Here is a 23,941-nt window from a genome sequence, read left to right as displayed (position 1 = left end):
TGTGACATTGATCCACATTCTGTCCATCATTGTTGTGTTTGCAGTTACCGCTCTAAGTGTACTGGGGATGCTCAGACGTGAGTCCCAGGCACTCCACACCACTGGATTCAAGCTAGCCGGGCTGAAGAGAGGTGTTACCTCGAAACCGGGCCGGTCCTCGGATGCTTGTTTCCGTTCTGGGAAAGACATGGCTTTTGTAGTTTGGACTGGACTGTTCCCATGGGGCACAGGGTCAGCGCTGATTTGCATATCGCCATTGTCTGACCCAGGGTGGTGTGGAGTGGAAAAACGATGGATTTGGGCCCAGATCTTTGGACTGGGGTGAATGTGTGACATTGATCCACATTCTGTCCATCATTGTTGTGTTTGCAGTTACCGCTCTAAGTGTACTGGGGATGCTCAGACGTGAGTCCCAGGCACTCCACACCACTGGATTCAAGCTAGCCGGGCTGAAGAGAGGTGTTACCTCGAAACCGGGCCGGTCCTCGGATGCTTGTTTCCGTTCTGGGAAAGACATGGCTTTTGTAGTTTGGACTGGACTGTTCCCATGGGGCACAGGGTCAGCGCTGATTTGCATATCGCCATTGTCTGACCCAGGGTGGTGTGGAGTGGAAAAACGATGGATTTGGGCCCAGATCTTTGGACTGGGGTGAATGTGTGACATTGGTCCACATTCTGTCCATCATTGTTGTGTTTGCAGTTACCGCTCTAAGTGTACTGGGGATGCTCAGACGTGAGTCCCAGGCACTCCACACCACTGGATTCAAGCTAGCCGGGCTGAAGAGAGGTGTTACCTCGAAACCGGGCCGGTCCTCGGATGCTTGTTTCCGTTCTGGGAAAGACATGGCTTTTGTAGTTTGGACTGGACTGTTCCCATGGGGCACAGGGTCAGCGCTGATTTGCATATCGCCATTGTCTGACCCAGGGTGGTGTGGAGTGGAAAAACGATGGATTTGGGCCCAGATCTTTGGACTGGGGTGAATGTGTGACATTGATCCACATTCTGTCCATCATTGTTGTGTTTGCAGTTACCGCTCTAAGTGTACTGGGGATGCTCAGACGTGAGTCCCAGGCACTCCACACCACTGGATTCAAGCTAGCCGGGCTGAAGAGAGGTGTTACCTCGAAACCGGGCCGGTCCTCGGATGCTTGTTTCCGTTCTGGGAAAGACATGGCTTTTGTAGTTTGGACTGGACTGTTCCCATGGGGCACAGGGTCAGCGCTGATTTGCATATCGCCATTGTCTGACCCAGGGTGGTGTGGAGTGGAAAAACGATGGATTTGGGCCCAGATCTTTGGACTGGGGTGAATGTGTGACATTGATCCACATTCTGTCCATCATTGTTGTGTTTGCAGTTACCGCTCTAAGTGTACAGGTGATGCTCAGACGTGAGTCCCAGGCACTCCACACCACTGGATTCAAGCTAGCCAGGCTGAAGAGAGGTGTTACCTCGAAACCGGGCCGGTCCTCGGATGCTTGTTTCCGTTCTGGGAAAGACATGGCTTTTGTAGTTTGGACTGGACTGTTCCCATGGGGCACAGGGTCAGCGCTGATTTGCATATCGCCATTGTCTGACCCAGGGTGGTGTGGAGTGGAAAAACGATGGATTTGGGCCCAGATCTTTGGACTGGGGTGAATGTGTGACATTGATCCACATTCTGTCCATCATTGTTGTGTTTGCAGTTACCGCTCTAAGTGTACTGGGGATGCTCAGACGTGAGTCCCAGGCACTCCACACCACTGGATTCAAGCTAGCCGGGCTGAAGAGAGGTGTTACCTCGAAACCGGGCCGGTCCTCGGATGCTTGTTTCCGTTCTGGGAAAGACATGGCTTTTGTAGTTTGGACTGGACTGTTCCCATGGGGCACAGGGTCAGCGCTGATTTGCATATCGCCATTGTCTGACCCAGGGTGGTGTGGAGTGGAAAAACGATGGATTTGGGCCCAGATCTTTGGACTGGGGTGAATGTGTGACATTGATCCACATTCTGTCCATCATTGTTGTGTTTGCAGTTACCGCTCTAAGTGTACTGGGGATGCTCAGACGTGAGTCCCAGGCACTCCACACCACTGGATTCAAGCTAGCCGGGCTGAAGAGAGGTGTTACCTCGAAACCGGGCCGGTCCTCGGATGCTTGTTTCCGTTCTGGGAAAGACATGGCTTTTGTAGTTTGGACTGGACTGTTCCCATGGGGCACAGGGTCAGCGCTGATTTGCATATCGCCATTGTCTGACCCAGGGTGGTGTGGAGTGGAAAAACGATGGATTTGGGCCCAGATCTTTGGACTGGGGTGAATGTGTGACATTGATCCACATTCTGTCCATCATTGTTGTGTTTGCAGTTACCGCTCTAAGTGTACTGGGGATGCTCAGACGTGAGTCCCAGGCACTCCACACCACTGGATTCAAGCTAGCCGGGCTGAAGAGAGGTGTTACCTCGAAACCGGGCCGGTCCTCGGATGCTTGTTTCCGTTCTGGGAAAGACATGGCTTTTGTAGTTTGGACTGGACTGTTCCCATGGGGCACAGGGTCAGCGCTGATTTGCATATCGCCATTGTCTGACCCAGGGTGGTGTGGAGTGGAAAAACGATGGATTTGGGCCCAGATCTTTGGACTGGGGTGAATGTGTGACATTGATCCACATTCTGTCCATCATTGTTGTGTTTGCAGTTACCGCTCTAAGTGTACTGGGGATGCTCAGACGTGAGTCCCAGGCACTCCACACCACTGGATTCAAGCTAGCCGGGCTGAAGAGAGGTGTTACCTCGAAACCGGGCCGGTCCTCGGATGCTTGTTTCCGTTCTGGGAAAGACATGGCTTTTGTAGTTTGGACTGGACTGTTCCCATGGGGCACAGGGTCAGCGCTGATTTGCATATCGCCATTGTCTGACCCAGGGTGGTGTGGAGTGGAAAAACGATGGATTTGGGCCCAGATCTTTGGACTGGGGTGAATGTGTGACATTGATCCACATTCTGTCCATCATTGTTGTGTTTGCAGTTACCGCTCTAAGTGTACTGGGGATGCTCAGACGTGAGTCCCAGGCACTCCACACCACTGGATTCAAGCTAGCCGGGCTGAAGAGAGGTGTTACCTCGAAACCGGGCCGGTCCTCGGATGCTTGTTTCCGTTCTGGGAAAGACATGGCTTTTGTAGTTTGGACTGGACTGTTCCCATGGGGCACAGGGTCAGCGCTGATTTGCATATCGCCATTGTCTGACCCAGGGTGGTGTGGAGTGGAAAAACGATGGATTTGGGCCCAGATCTTTGGACTGGGGTGAATGTGTGACATTGATCCACATTCTGTCCATCATTGTTGTGTTTGCAGTTACCGCTCTAAGTGTACTGGGGATGCTCAGACGTGAGTCCCAGGCACTCCACACCACTGGATTCAAGCTAGCCGGGCTGAAGAGAGGTGTTACCTCGAAACCGGGCCGGTCCTCGGATGCTTGTTTCCGTTCTGGGAAAGACATGGCTTTTGTAGTTTGGACTGGACTGTTCCCATGGGGCACAGGGTGGTGTGGAGTGGAAAAACGATGGATTTGGGCCCAGATCTTTGGACTGGGGTGAATGTGTGACATTGATCCACATTCTGTCCATCATTGTTGTGTTTGCAGTTACCGCTCTAAGTGTACTGGGGATGCTCAGACGTGAGTCCCAGGCACTCCACACCACTGGATTCAAGCTAGCCGGGCTGAAGAGAGGTGTTACCTCGAAACCGGGCCGGTCCTCGGATGCTTGTTTCCGTTCTGGGAAAGACATGGCTTTTGTAGTTTGGACTGGACTGTTCCCATGGGGCACAGGGTCAGCGCTGATTTGCATATCGCCATTGTCTGACCCAGGGTGGTGTGGAGTGGAAAAACGATGGATTTGGGCCCAGATCTTTGGACTGGGGTGAATGTGTGACATTGATCCACATTCTGTCCATCATTGTTGTGTTTGCAGTTACCGCTCTAAGTGTACTGGGGATGCTCAGACGTGAGTCCCAGGCACTCCACACCACTGGATTCAAGCTAGCCGGGCTGAAGAGAGGTGTTACCTCGAAACCGGGCCGGTCCTCGGATGCTTGTTTCCGTTCTGGGAAAGACATGGCTTTTGTAGTTTGGACTGGACTGTTCCCATGGGGCACAGGGTCAGCGCTGATTTGCATATCGCCATTGTCTGACCCAGGGTGGTGTGGAGTGGAAAAACGATGGATTTGGGCCCAGATCTTTGGACTGGGGTGAATGTGTGACATTGATCCACATTCTGTCCATCATTGTTGTGTTTGCAGTTACCGCTCTAAGTGTACTGGGGATGCTCAGACGTGAGTCCCAGGCACTCCACACCACTGGATTCAAGCTAGCCGGGCTGAAGAGAGGTGTTACCTCGAAACCGGGCCGGTCCTCGGATGCTTGTTTCCGTTCTGGGAAAGACATGGCTTTTGTAGTTTGGACTGGACTGTTCCCATGGGGCACAGGGTCAGCGCTGATTTGCATATCGCCATTGTCTGACCCAGGGTGGTGTGGAGTGGAAAAACGATGGATTTGGGCCCAGATCTTTGGACTGGGGTGAATGTGTGACATTGATCCACATTCTGTCCATCATTGTTGTGTTTGCAGTTACCGCTCTAAGTGTACTGGGGATGCTCAGACGTGAGTCCCAGGCACTCCACACCACTGGATTCAAGCTAGCCGGGCTGAAGAGAGGTGTTACCTCGAAACCGGGCCGGTCCTCGGATGCTTGTTTCCGTTCTGGGAAAGACATGGCTTTTGTAGTTTGGACTGGACTGTTCCCATGGGGCACAGGGTCAGCGCTGATTTGCATATTGCCATTGTCTGACCCAGGGTGGTGTGGAGTGGAAAAACGATGGATTTGGGCCCAGATCTTTGGACTGGGGTGAATGTGTGACATTGATCCACATTCTGTCCATCATTGTTGTGTTTGCAGTTACCGCTCTAAGTGTACTGGGGATGCTCAGACGTGAGTCCCAGGCACTCCACACCACTGGATTCAAGCTAGCCGGGCTGAAGAGAGGTGTTACCTCGAAACCGGGCCGGTCCTCGGATGCTTGTTTCCGTTCTGGGAAAGACATGGCTTTTGTAGTTTGGACTGGACTGTTCCCATGGGGCACAGGGTCAGCGCTGATTTGCATATCGCCATTGTCTGACCCAGGGTGGTGTGGAGTGGAAAAACGATGGATTTGGGCCCAGATCTTTGGACTGGGGTGAATGTGTGACATTGATCCACATTCTGTCCATCATTGTTGTGTTTGCAGTTACCGCTCTAAGTGTACTGGGGATGCTCAGACGTGAGTCCCAGGCACTCCACACCACTGGATTCAAGCTAGCCGGGCTGAAGAGAGGTGTTACCTCGAAACCGGGCCGGTCCTCGGATGCTTGTTTCCGTTCTGGGAAAGACATGGCTTTTGTAGTTTGGACTGGACTGTTCCCATGGGGCACAGGGTCAGCGCTGATTTGCATATCGCCATTGTCTGACCCAGGGTGGTGTGGAGTGGAAAAACGATGGATTTGGGCCCAGATCTTTGGACTGGGGTGAATGTGTGACATTGATCCACATTCTGTCCATCATTGTTGTGTTTGCAGTAAAAGAGTACGTCGGCACTACTCCTGTATAAAGAATTTTGTACATAGTATGATTTATGTACTTTTTAACGGCTTCATAATCTCAACCATGTTGTTGAATGGAATTGATTTTTTAAATAAACATTATCAGAACCGAACTCATCAAAGCCAAGGCGTACCAAGATTAAAAGGTAAAAATCTGCTTTTACAATATAAGTGCCATAGGACCCGTGAGCATAGTTCCCCAGATAGCAGGGCTAAACACAGATGCAGTTGGAAAAGTGCCACCATGGGAAGTCAGGATGGGTACGGGGTCCGTACACTCCACCAGACCATTCTCCATCAAAAGGTTTTGGCACACTGGTTTCATGAAACGTTTCGGTCCCCACAAATATGGATGATTAAGTCTTAATAACATAAAAAGGGGACATCAAAGCGTTTATTGTAAAATAGGCACATCTTACTTATATAGTACATATGATCTTTCTTACCTTGAGCGTGCCCACCCAGATCAAAAGTGGTAAACGTCATGCCGGCAATTGTTAGCTCTTCAGAGGCTAAAACACAAAGACACACAATGGTTTATGCAAAAGCTAAACATCAGACATACTTTATTTAACATGTATGTATACAGGTCCTAGTGCATTGGTAATTCAGACATTGTGCTTGGGTTGGAAATAATAAGAAAGCAATATACCATGTGATATAATTGTATTAAAAGAATTAAATAGTGATTATCTTGCAGCAGTTTGTAAAACATCCACCACATTTTATACTGCTTGATTCCTTAGATATTTTTGCCGAAATAGCCTCAAAGCATTAATTGGAAAAAATATTCATGCAATGCAGTGTTTTATACAAGATAGGACATGCCATAAAATGGGTCATATATATTTATAGGGAACAGAAGCAAAGGAGAAAAAAAGTCAAAGAGGTACCCAAAAAAGTGAGAACATAAAAAGAAAAAGTTCAGGTCACTCACTGGAGTGACTCTTGCACTACCAATCCTTGGGAATGTATGACGTTACAACGCATACATTTTCAATGCGTGCCTTTACAACGCAGTTTTTAAATCGCAACATCTTTTACAACACATTGTTTTACATAGCATGCCAGTACATCGCCTTTTCAGAAACTACCTTTACAACGCATTCCATTACATCTCATTATACCTTTATAACGCATACCATTACAATGCATACCATAACATTGCATTTAAGGTAAGTGTTGAATAGTATAGGGGTAATAATTACTATTGTAACTCCATTGAGTGCAACAGTAGGGTAAGTGTTGGAAAGTGTAGGGGTAAACATTACTTTTCTAACTCCAGTGAGGGCAACAGTAGGGTAAGTGTTGGATAGTGTAGGGGTAAAAATTACTATTCTAACTCCAGTGAGTGCAACAGTAGGGTAAGTGTCAGATAGTGTAAGGGTACTATGCGTTGTAATGGTATGCATTGTAATGACTTGCGATATAATGCCTGCGTTGTAGTGACATGCATTGTAATGACGCGCTGTAGTGACATGCAATGTAATGGTTGCGTTGTAATGACATGCGAGGTAAAGGATGTTGCGATGTAATGACAGCTATGTAAAAGTAGTGCAATGTAATGACTGCGTTGTAAAGGTCGTTTCCCGCCCTGGGTACTCCTGGGTACTCCTGTCTCAAGAATAGTAGAAAGTGCCCGAAGTACCAATACAAAATGCAATTTGACAACTAAATTTCTGAAGCAAAAAGGTCCCTAGGAATTTCTATAAACACTAATCTCTGGAGGGACAAAAAGCATCCATCAGTATACCACATAAAAAACACAATACAATAACAGAGGTATCCTGGCAAAGGATATTAGATCAGCCAGGCTGGAGTACTGCTGTTCCCAGTGGGTGCATCCATAAATTCATGAGCAGACCTCAGAGGATTCATAATGCAGCGGCTAGGGCCGTTTCATTCTGAGGTTAAATAATGAGAGCACATTAGCCTGACACTCACAGGCTGCACTGTGACTGAGAGCAAATATAACAGTTGGATGGAGAGTGAATGATGAATCAGTGCGCCACAATGGGAACGTTAGAGGAGGGGGTGCATGCACACGGGGGGACGCATGTTGTGCCCCCCTGTGTGCATCCACATGGAGTGAGGCACATAGGGCCCCCTTTCTGTCCTCACCACCACTGTTTTCATGGAGGACAGACCGCCTTGAAATTAGTGGAGGTGAGGAAAGTTGTGATATGCTTGGCGGGACCGCTGTGGACCTGCCAAGCATGTTACTGCTGCAACACCGCTGCACAACCACCAGGCACTTATTATCTAACTCTGGAGACAAAAATAGTCTCTTCTCAATGTGTCAGGAATTGTGATGGACAATTTCGCTTCTTTTGCTCATTGGATGTTGTGAACATGCAGAAACCCACTAGAGGAATTTACTCTATAACCAGTAATTCTGTACATGTATTATCTCACTCACTTTAATTTTTTATATTTCCTCCTAAGGCTGCTGACCGAACTATCCTACTAAGGCCACCACTACAAGTGGCCGCTTAATTCCAATGGAGCTGTTAGCAGCACTTATCGGTCCCATCTGAATTATGCAATCCACTGTGTTTCTGCAGATGTTTTTACTTTCAAATGCATATCGTTGTCTGAAAACCTTGGGAAAATAAGGAATTATTGATTGAAATGGTCCAGGAATTAGTAATTCTCCTTATAATTCCTCATTTCTATGGGGACCCGTAGGGTCCCACTTGTAATGGCCCATATTTTCCTCAACATGGGGTCACCAATACCCATAGTGTCAATAGCTATGAGGGTAGGAAAAATCTGGGTAACTCGTAATGAGGACTTTAGTACAACAAATGATGAACCTATAAAACCTTTATGAGATCTTTGCCCTATCTACCCGGCGAAGAGTAACCGCCCCTTGGGATGCTTATGGGTGGCTTGGGATCCATCACAGACTGTATCATTCGGAGGGATACTAAGGCTTAACACTAAGATTTGGCAACAAACAGGGAGCGTCCTGTGAGTTCTTTTATAGACTGAGCTTTACACCTTCCTTGCCAACCTTACGGATGGAGCAGGTGGCTACTGCTCACAGATTTAAGCCTCTCATTCTACTGATTTTTCAAGGCAGGATCCTGCCCATGTGCTTGGTACTGACAACACTGCAAGCAGCCTTTCAGTGGTCAGAGCAAATGGATGGCAGTGAAGACGGGGCAGGCTCCAGAGCCCTTCCACCGGGGGTGTAGGCTCCACTGTCCCCTTACTCCTGGACACAGAGGGGAAGAAATAGGAGCACACAGGGACGAGGGTAGGGGATGGAGGAGGGAGAGAGCAACAAGAACCGCACAGAGATAAAGAGGCAAGAGAACAAAGCACATGCGAGGGCAAGCCTGGAAACAGGACATGGAGGCAGGGCAAAAGCTGGAAAGACCAAACTGTGGACTGACTGCTGGAGGAAATGAAAAGAAAGGCGAACAGCACATCTAATAAAGGGAGGGAAAGTCGGCAGCTTCAAAATGTCCAAATATTAAAGATTATACCTTCTGCCAGTCCTGATTATAGTCTTAAATGTGTTGTATTCTAGACGTAATCTAAACATGCAAAGTGTCTACAAACACTGAACTAGATCAATATGTCACATGCATAGATTTCCCAACAGACCATGATTCTGAAACGCCAGTAGCAGCGCCTGAAGTAAGACCAACAAATGCTATGAAGGCGCCTACGCTAAAACTTGTTCTGCAGGAAATTTCACTCAGGCCGGATATACATCACAAATGTTCAGGTACAGAGACTCCTCTTCCTATTTTCCTGTACGACAATAAAACATAAGTACTACGAAAAGCAAAATCCTATTTGGCGTCATCATTTTTCTAATTAGTATTTTTCAAACCTTAAAAATTCTATCTCTCTTTGGTCACAGACCGCTGGCAAGTAGTCTGTTATACTTCAGGATGTTTTACTGACTTATAATGAAGCAGCTGTGGGGCAAGACTAACAGTATATCATTATTGGGGATTATGAGTAAATATGCCTTTACCTTACTTACAACCACATATTGGGTTACCGCACCTTGAGCAAATGAACCTTGTATCAGATTTATCAGAGGAGCCCGAGGGTATGACTGACAATAAACTCACTGCTCTTGCCAAACTAAACTGCTGAAAACGGCTCTTTGTTCATGCCGGAGAACAGAATTGATATTCAGTGTTATATTTCCGATTTAGGCCCATGCAGCAAAGCAACTTGTTTCTTACATTGTCCTATTTTTTAAGAGTGACCTTTTGCGAGTATTTGCGTGCGCGACAATGATGGATTTGTTTCCCTGAAACTAAACGTGTTTACATATCTAGCTTCGCACAACATTATCACAATGCCCTGAACATCATGTACAAGCAGTGGCGCCGGCATGGCTTGCTGGTGGTAAGGCAGGGGGTGGGGGTGTCAGGCAGGGGGGGGGGGGGTGATTAGGGATCCGCATATCATTAAAAAAAATCACTTACCTTGAGGCCAGGTCCCACGTCTTCTCTGCTCTTGCTCTCCTGCCTCTGTCTCGGACAGGAACAGGAAGCAGATAGCCAGGCTCCCTCCCCTAAGACAATCACAACGCTGCAATGCAGTGTTGTGATTGGTCTGACCACCGTGACACGGCGCTCAGCCAGGGGCTGTACGGGTGGGCATGTTCTCCATGCAGGCTCTAATGCAGGTAGCATGGAGAACGGGGAAAGTGCACATGACTGCTTTGGGAAGCCCAAGAGGGCCGAGCAAACAGTCATTGCAAACTTAGGGGTGGACAAAACCACTCTTCCCCTGCAGAGCAGCCCCGTCCAGTCACTCAGCCGCAAAGCAGCAGAAAGCAGACTAAAATAAAAATAATGCAAAGTTATTATCATTTTATGTTTCTGCTTCCCACTGCTTAAAAGCAGTGGGGTGACGCTCCTCCGCCATAGTGGGGGATCTGCCCCTGTGTGCAAAGTCTCTTCACGCACTATGTACAAATGTCGTCACTATGTTCATCCGTGGGGGTAACATGGTTAGCTACATATCCATAATCTCACTAATCTATACACACATCGCAAGGCAGCTTTCTATAATAAAAGATGAGCATCCCGATAGATTAGTAGAGGAAGAACTTCAGTTGACATGGAAGGTCCTTGCATGCTGAGACTTCATCACGCAGCGGCCTGACATCTTATGAGGGGTGTCCATTTTGTGACCAAGACGGGGTCCTTCTTTTTCTCCCACCAGATAATGGGGTTGGATCATTCCTTGGGGGGATTCTTGGCTCTACACCTGCACACACTCTAGGTACACTTAGAGTAGGGTTTGCATAGTAGGAGTACGTTCGATTTCTGCCTTGTTTTATATGCTTGCATGTATACATTGTCTTAGCCCAGTGGTAGAAATATATCTACTATTCACACTTTTGGTGCTTGTGATCACTTTTATCTGTTTCTGTTTATTAATCATTTCAGCACATGTATTTTATACAAGAATAATGTTGGTGCAATAAATATATTGAAAACGTCCAACTGTGTATTCTCTGAATACTTCTCTGAGAATAAGTGAGCATGGGCGACGGAGCGAAACGTTCTGTACCGTTTCCACGATCCCTAAGGGGTCAGGGATGTCATGTTCAGTGGTTGCCAGAAACCTTTTGCTCCGTGGTAAGGTTAGGGGGCATACATTGGCACTGCGAGCTAGCTGGTTTATAGCTGCGTGGGTGTCTGGGATCAGCCTAGGCACCAGGCCCCTAGTTTATGTTGTCCAACAAACATGCAGATCATATGGATTAGTAGGAACTACATGACAACAGATCAGTGCCAAATTCTGAAATGGATGCCCTTACTTGAGCATGCACCCAAGTGGTAAGCATCTCGTGGTCCTTTGCATACTGTCATCAGTTAGGAATAGTAATCATTTACATTCAGAACTCACATAGGTCTTGTATTCGTACCGCACTCATGTGGCTAGTTTGTGAACTTTCAGTAAATTAAATGTACTATTTTTTCTTCAAATTATTTCAGTTTAATTCTTCATCATAATCAGCTTTTTAAGATGGATTTAACTTTATCACCAATGCACTTCGGAACAGAGCACATTCAGCAGAATTGCTTTCCTTAACCAACAGTTTATGTTACAGTCAGTGTATAAAAGAAAGCAGATAAGCTATTATCGTACTCACTGCAAAAAATATTAAACCAATGAAAAACATGTCCATTATTAGTATCTTTGGATAAAAAAATATCAAGTTTGTTTAGTCTCCAAGAACTTCTAAGTTATCTGTCAGAACAACCATCATAAATTAAGCTTTTTGTTTCAGGAAATTAAAAGCAAAGGAAACAGGTAAGTTATTCAGAAAATAACAGGCAGATTACATAAGCGGAGTCCGCAATGAACAAGTCTTACGTTGAGCCCCAACACTGAGAAGTGCTACCAACTTTCTTCCAAGCCAAGAAGAAAAACAAATGAAAACATCTGCACTAACCATCAGTAATCCACTTTCCACACCATTGCGCTTCCCAGGCAGTCATGCTTTCTATCCACCTTTGAACCTATGTCTCTGTCGCAAATCTTTGGGATTAACGAGAAAAACAAATCTTCTAGCTTAAATAATGCCATGCTGTCATCCTTGCAGAACTTTTGCCCCAAACATCATGGAAGTGGTAAAACATCTCTCAAACAGGGTTAGGTCCTGCAGCCTTAAAAATGATAGATTCACCCATTTTCCAAATAAGGAACACTAGACAATAAAGATAAAGGCTACTATTGACCTATCTCTGTCCATCCTCTCTCTAGCAAGATTATGTAAGTAGATATCTCATAGCAATTCCAAAAGTTTGTGGAAACTTACTCTACACTTTGCAACTGTCAATCACAATGCGTTTTAGGCAAAGAAACAGAAACCACCACGATGGAGAAGAAGGAAGATCATTTTATAACCTTGACATGGATCATTCTGTAGTCTGGATTAAACTTGACCTTTCAGCTGCAGACCATGAAATACTTCTAGATTTCCTAGAGAAATGGGCTTGGGTGATTGGGGAAGCCTTCCATAGGAATGTTGTTTCATCTCCAAATGGGTTGACCACCTTCAAAGTGAAAATGGGGCACGTGCCTTATTTGATATCCACATAAAAGTCATGGACCAGGTCCCATGCAGCATGAAACTACTGTTGTAAATGTAGGCTGATGATCCACAGGTCCACAACAGACTAGAGAAGGACCCTAAGCACCAGAACAAGATCTCAGAGCATCTGCAAGAGGCAGTTCTAACTGAAACACTATATATCCAAGATAATATTACGATAACTAGAAACCTGCCAACTAGTCAAAGGATGTGAGATGACTCAAAATCTGTGAGGAAAGTGAGGCATCCAGGCACATTGGTTGATACAGATTTTAACCTCTCCTGTCATCTCTCAGCAGTCAATGCAAAGCTTAAACTGTTACCTCCAGAACTGTTTCCACCATAATCTGCCCTAAGTAGCTACTTACAGAGGCAGAGTCTAGTTCTTTACCCTCTGTATTTGGATTTTCTGTTCTGGTCGCCAACTGCACTTTGATTTCTGCTGGCATGTCTTGGGGTGGTACTGTCGCAGAGATTACTACTCACTGGTAGTTCCTTCATGAGGTGTCTTAAGTAATGTGTATATATTATTTTGGTAACTGGTTGAATACTGTTGATTCGGAGATATTGATATTAATCACATGAATTATTGTCAGTTTCACTTGGAATGATAGAGCTTACATTTTGTGTACTAACTTTCGAGGGACAATAGCCGATCCATGGCTAGATAACCTGGTCTTTTCCATTTTGTATTATTTTATACCCACTGCATCTTAATGAACCGATCCATGGTCTAACAATTGTGCTTTTATGTGCCTTTACAACACACTCTAAGATGGCGTCCTATTTGACAGAGAGGGATTAGTCCCTTGTTTGTTGCCACGAAATTGTAAATATCTGTATTAGTAGCGCATGAGCTAAGTGTCATTGACACTCACGAAGGCTAAACGCCGAAACGCGTTTGTTGTTATTCGAATAAAGACCCATCGAAATCTGCCATCCTCCAGAGTGCTGTTTTTCCTGTGGGAGTTATAGGAAATCTGAGTGTTATATATTATATATTTATATATATATATATATATATATATATATATATATATATATATATATATATATATATATATATACACACACACACATATTTCAAATATTCCATATCTGATTTTACATTACATTTACAGAAAATTATTTTCAGTTAGCTGGAACTTCTCCCTGTTTCCTGTTTACTTCTACTTACAAGTCACGTGAGAAATCAGCTTAAAGAGGGGTCAGCTGAAATGTTGGGTGCTTTGTAACATCGTTCCTTTGGCGTGATTCTCATTTCTACAGTTATCCTTTATCATAGTTCTGTATTTTAGCCAGTTGTCTGCTCTGCTTGAATTCCTGAAGGCTTTTTTCTCCATTTCAGTTTTTAACTTTTGGGTACTTAAATATTCATCAGTATACGCCTACACCTTTGAATCGCTGTTCGATATGGACTCCATAGAGGCATTTGGAAAGAGGTAGGCCTTTTCTTTGAGGCAAGAAATTATCACCTGCGTCGCCAATGAATTCCAGTCCTTGACACTGGTCTCCAACTAGTGTTTATTAGGAAGTTCCTACTGTTGAGGAACATGAAGTATTAAGACTTGGACACTGTTCTGAATAAAGTACTGCAATATGGTATGTGTCAGAGACAAAAAATGATAACTACAGAGCACTCTGAATGAGTCTGTGAAACAATGCTGCAACATGATGAAGCCAAATGACACTATTCAGCTCTGAAAGAATGCTCATAGCTCACTGTGTAGTAAATTATTATTTTCAAAGTTCCGTGCACGAGCTACAAGACAATCACAGAGAATGGCACAGAGTATCTGCAAAAGCTGTCCATTCATTTTCCCAAGCAAAGCCTCAGGTGGGGTGTCTCCAGATAGATCCTGCTGAATGCAAGGAGAAACATGAAGGAAAAACAATCGGAGTGCAGGGTGCTCTCCTCGGAATGGAATGGACCCTGGTCTCTGGGCCCTGTCTAGTCTCCCATATTTGCAAAAAATCATTGAGATGATTTTATCAAAGAAACCTTTCCAAAACAACCAGCAAGTTCTGGGACCACTAGCATCCAATGAAAAACCAAGACCCTTTGATGGCATACTGAAAACTTCACCCTCTCCAGACCTCATGCCACCTGCCACCACAGACATAAACCTGACAGCAGCGAAACTCTACATCTCCTCAGACCTTATGCTGAACCTAGTGCCATTAAGTGGAATGTCAGAAAACATAATCCAATAAATAAATTAACTTGGTTCACATCACATAAAATTTGTTAGGATTTTCCCAATGGGACTCAATTTACCAACCATGGACAGGAAGGAAGGTGAATTTGGCCTTGATGAGAATTTAGCACATGATCCGCAGATGACAGCAGTAAGTGTTAATTCACGGAGCCATATGGCAAATAGAGACTTGGTCACACGCAGAGAGTGGTGCGGGTGTACCTGATCACTAGCATTTTAGTAAAGAAATAGGTGTTGGTGATGTCTACTGTAAGTGCTGACTATAAGTGCCTGCTGGCAGTGCTGATGAAAGGGGTGTGGGAAGATATTGAAAAATAGGATTGAAGAGAGTAGTATAGAATTCTAACAGGTATAATGTTTAAATGCGATGGAAAGGGAACCCCTCAAGGATTCTAGTAGTTGTGGGATATGGTTTTCCTCAATTAATGAAGACCACCATGAATGTTGCAGCGATTATATGATCTAAGGTTAAGGTGGGCCTCTGAGGTGGAGAAGATGCACATTAGTCAAAAGTCCTTATGGAAACAGTAGTGGGAACTCTTGTCTACCAGAGAAAAATAAAGCAGGATCCAGAAAGTTTTAATGCAGGTAAATGTGGTTACACACTTTGCAAAGATGTCCTATTCCCAAAATCAGAATAAAGAAAGGCATAAGGAGTGAGGTGTTAACTTAAACCTATACTGTGAAAAGATGCTTTTGTCTTCCTCTTAGTTTAGAAGAAGGTGGGCTGAATGTAAGAGTATGTGACCTGTAAGAAACAAACTGAAAGGTTCAGTAACTGGTAATAGGGTTATCCTTTAAATAGAAAATCACATTAGCAGAGGACGATCGTATTGAAAATTCAATTGTAAAATGGCTTTGCCTGTCATGTGTTCACCATGCTAGGAAAGCTAAAGGTCCATGGAGGTTTTAAATGTCTATCTTTCTACAGTGTGACTCTCAGACTACTAAACTAGGAGAAATTCTACAATAGTCCTAGGTAACATAGCAACAAAATTAAAAAACACTTCACAATTATGAGGGACTTCATGAACTCTATCAAACATACATAATAAGTCAGACATAAGATTAAATACACAGACATAAGATTAAAGACAAACACCTTATAAATGCACTTACTAGGATGTGTTGTAGGAACATGTTGCCCCATTCTGTCATCTCTCAACATCTGCAATAATGTTGTTTTTCCTGCATTATCCAATCCAAGAAATACTAGCTTACCCGATTTCTTATACAGTCCTAGAGAAGAGAAAAATGTTTTGTTCAGGTACTCATAAAATCATTACTGCAAAGAGGAAATAGTTACATTCACTCTGGTTGTAGGTAGTTTGGCTGCTCTGAGGCTGATATCTGCACTTTGGGGTGGGAGAATCACTGCGACCAGCAGCACATCACAAACATCACCCCAACACGAGTTCCATGCCATGAAGTATTCACAAATCTTACTTTGTTCCCTTCCCTACACTTCTCACATTTTCTATTTCTCCCCTTCTAGCCTAGTGTCTATTTCCTTATTTCTCGTCAAAAAAAATTGTATCAGTCTGTTCTGCCTCAGTGTACTTTTCCTCTTACCGAAGCTAGACCGCTTCTACACATGCACATCCTCGGCTTCAGTCAACATCCTAACTTCCTGCCAATTTCACATCCTGCTCATGTCTCATCTTATCCCGAGGCTTGTGTCAGTGTCATTTGCATCCTAAACCCTCCCACTCACTAGTAAATATTTCTTTCCTTTCTTTTTTGTGTTATATGTTACATTTAGTTGGGATGCTGCCCATGCCATGCCCGGCTGATCACAATGAAATTGCATCGCTATGTGGTTATTTCCTACTTAGATAATTGGACCGGTATCTATGGGGTAGCAGCACCTGTGTAAATGCAACAATATAGCAAATATATTGTTGTATCCAAGCCTTCTTTCATGATCCTGTTAGGTATTCCAGTCTAGTTTAGTGTGACTTTCACAACAGGAAGGATATGTACGTTACCCAAAGCCAGGCAGAAACTGACAGCCACCCTTGGGGTTTAAAAAGGGCTGTAGCTTGGTCTCTGATTAATACAGCACTTCTCCTTTGGTCTCTAGATCCCTAAAGAGCTGCCCTCATTTAATTAGTGCTTCTGTTCTGGTATGTGCAGGGCCGAGAGGAAGAAACGTGTGCTACCAGGTAGAGGGAATCATTTAGACTCTAATCTCTGGGGCTCGTTTCCCTATGAAAGCACAATATCAAAAGGAAGAGCAAAAATAAAGTCCATCCCATAAACTAAACATTCTATGGTAACAGGTACATGCATGAAGAGGCATCTCCCTGCTTCTCGAGGAACCTGTCCATTCTCATTGGTCTGTTATATCCACCGCAGTCCCTTGCCTCTCAAGTACATCAAAGGGCCCCAGGGATCTAAGTCTTGGTTGAAATCAGTCAGTACTTAATAGAGTGTGACCATAAGAAACAAAGGCCACCAATACATATGGAGGGCATATACAGGAAGACAGAATGGTGTGGAGGAGTGGATGTGTTGCCAGCACTGAGGAAGTCACTTGTCTGGATCTCCTGGGAGTGAGAGTAAAATCTTAACATGTGGTAACCAATCTCTCACCACACCAAGATATCGTTTGTTTGACATAAATGAACCGAGATTCCCTAAGACTGCCCTCGCCGAGCATGTAATACCTTTAATACCTCCCTCAGCACAATGCTTTGAACCTGCAAGAAGTGATGGGGAATACACACCATGGACTAACGCATTTCATATCAGCTCAAGAGGGTAAGAATGTCAGGGCAAACAGAAGTTTAAAAATAATGAGAATTTAATACCAGATACTATGAATGAAAAACAAATCAATAATATGACAACCGGTATCATATAAGTATGAACAGCAATGTAATGAAGGCATAGAGTGATCCCTTCAAATAATATTATTGGCAATTATTGTAGTAGTGGAAAATGACAGAAAAATAACAAAGAGTTTACTGAAATCTTTAGTTGGTCAAGGCTCTAGGACCAATCTCACTCCGGAATAGGTTACCACTGTCCGCAATAGACAGACTTGCGCTGTCTAAGATGGCGGGGTTGCTGCATTTTTTATTTGCAAACACATCAGCAGTTGTCCCTGGACAGATATGCACAGCCTTCAATGCATTATTAATCAAAATCAGTTAGGGGAGAGGAGGAGCTACAGCGGCCCTTCGAAAGCTCAAAATACCAACCCTATACAGAGTTTTAGGAGCTCTGGGTTATACTTGCCTCTTTTTAACCCAATTACAATGGCTTACCTACCCCAACCTAGACTTGTGAGCGCTGCAGCGGATGAGACGTCACCATTGGACTTGATATTTGCAGAAAGAAATAGCTTTGAACATCAATTTAGATTGAAAAACCCTGCTAGGAAATTCTGGAAGCAGTGCCTGGCACGAATGAAAACTAATAAAGCTCACTCACCAAATCTACCATTGAGTTCCTAACTCACATTTGAGGAACTGGACAGGTCCATCAATGTTACAAAATAGTGCAAAGCAGAAATCACAAGACTGGGTGCCACACCTTTGTCAGCCTTAGACAAACATGCCTGACACCTCTGGGTTAGTTTGTAACTTAGTTCATTTACCAAGACATTCCAACAAGCATAGAGCTATGAGATGGCAGAAACCATAAGATATGTAATGCTGAAAGTAAACGCTGGCTGGAAGGAAACAAAGGCTGGTCTCCAAGTCCCATCCGACATCACACAAAATTACAATGGTCACACTTGGGCCATGCATGGTAAACACGCTCTCACTTTACAGTGCCACAGCTCTCCTCCCTCGTCCACATACTAGTCTGGATTCCTATAGAACAGGGAAACGCGTGGAGGGTAGGCGCCCTGACCAACCACGCTACTTGCTTATGATTCACATGATAGATATGGGCCTAGGGCAACCAACGTACTGGTTGCCATTGATCTCACACATCACCCTGAACCCACCAGCCTGACCCCTCACCCAACTGTGGGATGTGATGTGATGAGTATGCTTTCCGTTACCACTGGTGGCTACTCTTGTTCACTGTTACTGTTATTTCCATCTCAGACGCGTGATTCCCTAGGATATACCCCCTTAGTTTGTTCCACACCACAGCTTCCAAAGGCATTGCTGGATATTACATACAGTACAAGGGAATTTATCTACCCTCCGAGGCAGGGGGTGATGCACCGGTTTCCTTCTACCCAATGGGCCTGCTTAAAATTTCTACTGTGCAAAATATTTAAGCCGTTGGTCGGGAAAATATGCGCTCATGATTATGTTTGTGTGGAACGCCTGATTGTATCAGAGGGATGCTATAACACCATGTGTAGAGTTGGTAAAGGCGTTGAGAAATAGTGTTTATATTAGAGTATCATCAGTTGGTAACCAATTTTGTATGTAAGCAATGTGGATAAGTAGGTTTGTTTACAATTTTTTGTTTTCACGTCCTGATGCATTTCAAGGCCTTTGGCTTTTGAGATGAAGAGCTCTGCTAAAGAGTCACAAAGGACTTGAGAGGAATTCACTTCTGTATCAGAGCATTCAGGCTTCTGCAACTCAAGGGACCAAGCAGGCAGAGATCAGAAATGTTTAAAGGTCATGTCGGAAACAAAATCAGGAATTCAGGTTGTATGGGAGAGGGTGGTACATCAGAAACAATGTGTATTTGATGGCTGGAGATAGAGAGCATTGGGCTTGAAAAGATTCATATTTTGACAGAAGCAGAATTTTGTAGAAATTGGCTTAGCTGCCTACAATACTCTTTGTAGGATAGGGGCCAAACTGTCACTTAGCCAGGTTTATGTGATTAATAGGTCCATGTTAGAATAATATAGTATGTTGTAGATATTACAGCCATTTTTGTTCATTGATCTTCCATCCAAGAATATGCTATTTTGGAGATGGTTAGATGTAAGAAGTCTGTGTGAATATCAGGATAATAAAGTATGGTTCAAGGTGAGGAAAGATCAGGTTATTGTCTAATTCAAACGCACTCAGTAGAGGTTTTAGAAGGTTCCGAAGATGTGGGTAAAGAGAGACTCAAGGAAGTAATTGGAGGAGTTTGTAACACGTTTACGTTTGGTGGAATAAAACAAGTAGGCGACGAGAAGAGAAATGAGAAACAGAGGATAGGGAAGGAGAACACTGGCTTAATTGGTAGTTTAGGGATTGATTGGTGGAGTGTGGCAGGAAGAGGAGGTTTTGGCATTCGTTTCCAAAGATATACGAGTAAGAGAATGGGTGTGAGGATTAGGGAGGTTGTTTTTAGATAAGGGAAACACGAATTAGAAGGAAGGATAGAGTCAGTGTATGAGGCTCATATAGAAAGTGGTGGAGTGAAGAAAAGAAGGGAAGACATAGTGGGGGTATGTAGCTGAAGGGAAAGGGATAACTTTGGAGGGTGGCCAGTTTCCCATTAGGGGGACGTCTGACAGGTGAAATAGATACCCTTATGCAGGTTTTGCACATTGAATGTAGAAACCTTTTTCTATATTTTATGCATTTGTTGGGGCCTTACACACTTTAAGCAAATCCAGTGTTTCTACACCTAAATATCAGGAGATGTAGAGTAGCAGAGTTACCCTGCATAAGTGGGTGTAATGCAGAATTAACAAACCGTTTGTGTAAGGTTTATGACATCATATTAAACAAGATAAACTCTCTTAGTCTTTAAACGGCAAATCTGAATGACTTGCTTTATTTTCCGGGATTTTAAAACTTTACTCTCAATGGTTTATTTACCAAAATGCTATTGCAATTATTTTAAATAATTGTGCAAAAAACACAAATAAAAAAGATAAAGGTGTAGTACGTTGGTGACAGAGTGTGAGAGAAGAAGTGGAGTGCTAAGTCAATGTGGAAGTATCGAAGGGTGTGGAAGGAGAAAGGATAATAGCAGGAGAGATGTGGCAGGTATGACTGAATAGTAGAAGTGAGGAACTCAGGGGGGACAAGAAGTGATGGAAATGGGAATATTGCAGGTGTTATAAGAGATTTAAAGTAGGTATGAGATAGTTTTCCATTACAGTGTCTTAGTTGGCATGACCGCTGGGATTCCTGTGATATTCTTGTGTACGCAATTATAAAGCTAGGGGCATATGAGACCTATGAAAATGTTGTGAATGACTTTCTAGATACCATGAGAGCTGTAAGATGTATTCACTTGAGTAATGTAAATCCATCATTATGACAGTACACTCAAACGAGTGTGTACCTATGGTGTAAGGCAGGAAATCAAAATGAATCAATTCCTCTGCTGCAAATGGGTTTCGCCTATTTAAAACGGCAAAATTTGTTTGCTTTTTGATCACCCGATTTTGGAGTTTTTACTGGGGTGAGTCTCATTAAATGGACTGCACGTGTTTACAGCCAGTGTCCGCCCCTTTTAAGATAAGGCTGCTGTGACTCAGCTAGGGTAGCAGCACTTAGCTGGTTACATGTGAACAGGTGTGCACACATGTGAGGGCTTCGTACGAGAGACTACTGTAGTGAGCCAGTGTCTGCCTTATAAGATAAGGCTGCTGCAACTTTGCTCTTGGTTGGTTACATGTGAGCATATATGTACACACGGGTGCACAAGCGTGCAGGCTGCATGTGCAAGACAACGATTGTCCACAGCCCGTTAGCCTGGTGCAGAGAGGACTTTGCAAGGTTAGATGTTGGCCAGCGAAAGCCCTTATAGTATTAGTGGGCACTCAAAGGTAAGGTTGGTAGGGTTTACCGGTTTATCTGAAGTATCACTGTATTATACAGATAGTGGGAAATGTGCCTTAACCCCTTCCGTGCTGCGCGAGTTTCTGTGCTGTGCAGGCGTTTTAATGAGTGGGCGGGGTTCGGACAGCCCCCGCCCGTCCTCCGCACACGCCCACCGTGACGTCAGATGACCTGCGACTGTCCTAAGCACGCAAGGGGTTAAAGTGCAGTTTCAACTTTCTTAGGCTTACAAAATCCAGTAAAGTATCAAGCTAGAGTGAAATATGTGCACCACGTTTGAATACGGAGGTATCAAGAACCTACACATACATTTTAAGGGTCATCCAGAATTGTCCTATTTTTCTCTCTCTGCTCAGGATCAGATTCCAGGCATTTTTTTTCTCCATGCTGGGCCACGTTAATTACTCTTCTCCCCAGCAGAGGGAAACAAATTCCTCACCACACAAAAGAAGTAATTAACAGTGCTTCACTCAGCTCCTGAGGAGGAAGGGGTGGGGAAGAAAATCTGCATCTGGTAAATGGTGGTCACACGGTACCAGGGTTGGGATAGTCAAGGCCACTGAATAAAGGAGGGAACCCAGACATCTGGAGCCAACACAGGAAGGGTCACCTGTGAGGATTGGGGTGTATTATATGGTATTGTTGTGCAACCTCACCGTGTAATTCATTCGCAAAGCTGTCTTGGGTCCAATTAGGCTTATTTGTAAAACCCTTAAGCTCAACCCTGGGTAGTTGTGGCTTCGAGCAGCAAGGCTTAAACAAAGGAACTAGTGTAAAGCATTTAACAGCACCAAACAAAGGAACTAGTGTAAAGCATTTAACAGCACCATACAACGAAATAAGAAAGTCATCTAACCCAAAACAAATCCAACACTAATTCATAAAACTAGATTATATTTTGATGAATTTTTAGACACCAAGATGAGCAAAATCCACTAGAGGGTTCCAGAGGTATAGACTTTCAGGTAAAACATAAATCTCAGCTTTTTAGTCCAAAGCGCAAACAAGCATTGGTAATAGTAAACTGTAGAAACGTTTGTCAAGTTTGAAAGAGTTGTGTTTGGCTACTCCTGTCCGAGTGGCGCAACCAAATCTGACAGGGAGAAGGCCGAAGGGCTACTAAGGAGTATTTGGACAGTTACCTGGTCACCAGAGCAGTCTTAAGTCCACTTCCATGCTTTATCTCAAGACCACCACAAACTACAATGGAGTGGCCCTGATGCTTGGGATGCAGGATGCTGAGGATGCCGAAAGATGCTCTGAGTGCTGCGCAATCAACGGGGCTGTTCTTGTAGTTATTCCTCAGTCCACTTCCACTGGTAAGGTGGGGCAACTTTGTCGCAGTTGTCGGTGTCCCTCAAAGTCCTCTTTGAGCCACCAGAAGGCCAGCTTTTGCTATGCTACCGAGCTATGTACACAGCGGGCCCAGCGGTATCCTTTGGTGAAGGTTGGTGTTTCTATGTGGCAACCAATCCTGACTCAGGTGACACTACTGGATTAAGCAGACTTAGGTGCAACTTGTGGCTGTCAAGGATCGGAATGGGCTACTTCAGCCCTGGTGCCGGCTTCTGGAGGTCAGTTGATTGACTCTAGGAACCACTGCTTTGGTTTGGGGCTTGGGAGTGACCTTTCTACAAGACAGGAGCCACAGGCACATTCTTCTCTTTGCTAGCCCAAGGTGGGGCAGGTGCAGTCCAGCATTCGGTGCAGCTTCTCTTGCCATAAACCATGAATCGCCTCCACCAGCTTCCACTGCCTACGCATCCTTCGCAAGATTTTCAAATGGATCCCCCCGACTGCATAAGAACCATCACCCACGCACTCATAACCAGCAGACTAGACTACGGCAACGCCCTATACGCCGGTATCAACAGAATCCTTCTACACAAACTCCAAACCATCCAGAACGCCGCTGCCAGACTCATCCTCGGGACTGCACGTCACAAACACATGACCCAACACCTACGAGACCTCCACTGGCTCCCCGTCGAAAAGAGGGTCACCTTCAAACTTGTGTCCGACGCATACAAATCACACAACAACATCGGACCCAAATACCTCAACGAGATATTATCCTTCCAAGTACCCAAGAGGAACCTCCGTTCCGCAGACCTTGCCCTGGCAGAGGTCCCCCGCATCTGCAGAAACAGAACAGGCGGTGGAGCCTTCTCCCACATTGCAGCCAAGACCTGGAACAAGCTCCCTGTGAACATCAGACGCTCCCCGACCCTGCACACGTTCAGTAAGGACCTCAAGACCTGGCTCTTTGACTGATCCAGAGCTGACACCCCCCCCCTTTGAGACCCTCACAGGGGAGTAG

General features: G+C 44.7%; 1 protein-coding gene across 2 annotated transcripts in view; it reads right to left on the bottom strand.

Annotated features, from left to right (window-relative positions):
- Window positions 1-23,941, bottom strand: part of LOC144769233 (small COPII coat GTPase SAR1B-like) — a 382,034-nt gene that overhangs the window by 169,262 nt on the left and 188,831 nt on the right. For both annotated transcript variants that reach the window (XM_078653274.1, XM_078653275.1), the window contains 2 exons: window positions 16,028-16,147; window positions 6,052-6,117 (listed from right to left, as the gene is read on the bottom strand). In XM_078653274.1, the coding sequence (XP_078509400.1) occupies window positions 6,052-6,117; window positions 16,028-16,147 (186 nt within the window). The remainder of the gene's footprint in view (window positions 1-6,051; window positions 6,118-16,027; window positions 16,148-23,941) is intronic.

The sequence above is a fragment of the Lissotriton helveticus genome, chromosome 7 (genome assembly GCF_964261635.1).
Source record: "Lissotriton helveticus chromosome 7, aLisHel1.1, whole genome shotgun sequence".
Lineage (NCBI taxonomy): Eukaryota > Metazoa > Chordata > Amphibia > Caudata > Salamandridae > Lissotriton > Lissotriton helveticus.
The sequence above is the reverse complement of the archived record's forward strand: the minus strand, read 5'-3'. Positions and strand labels throughout refer to the sequence as shown.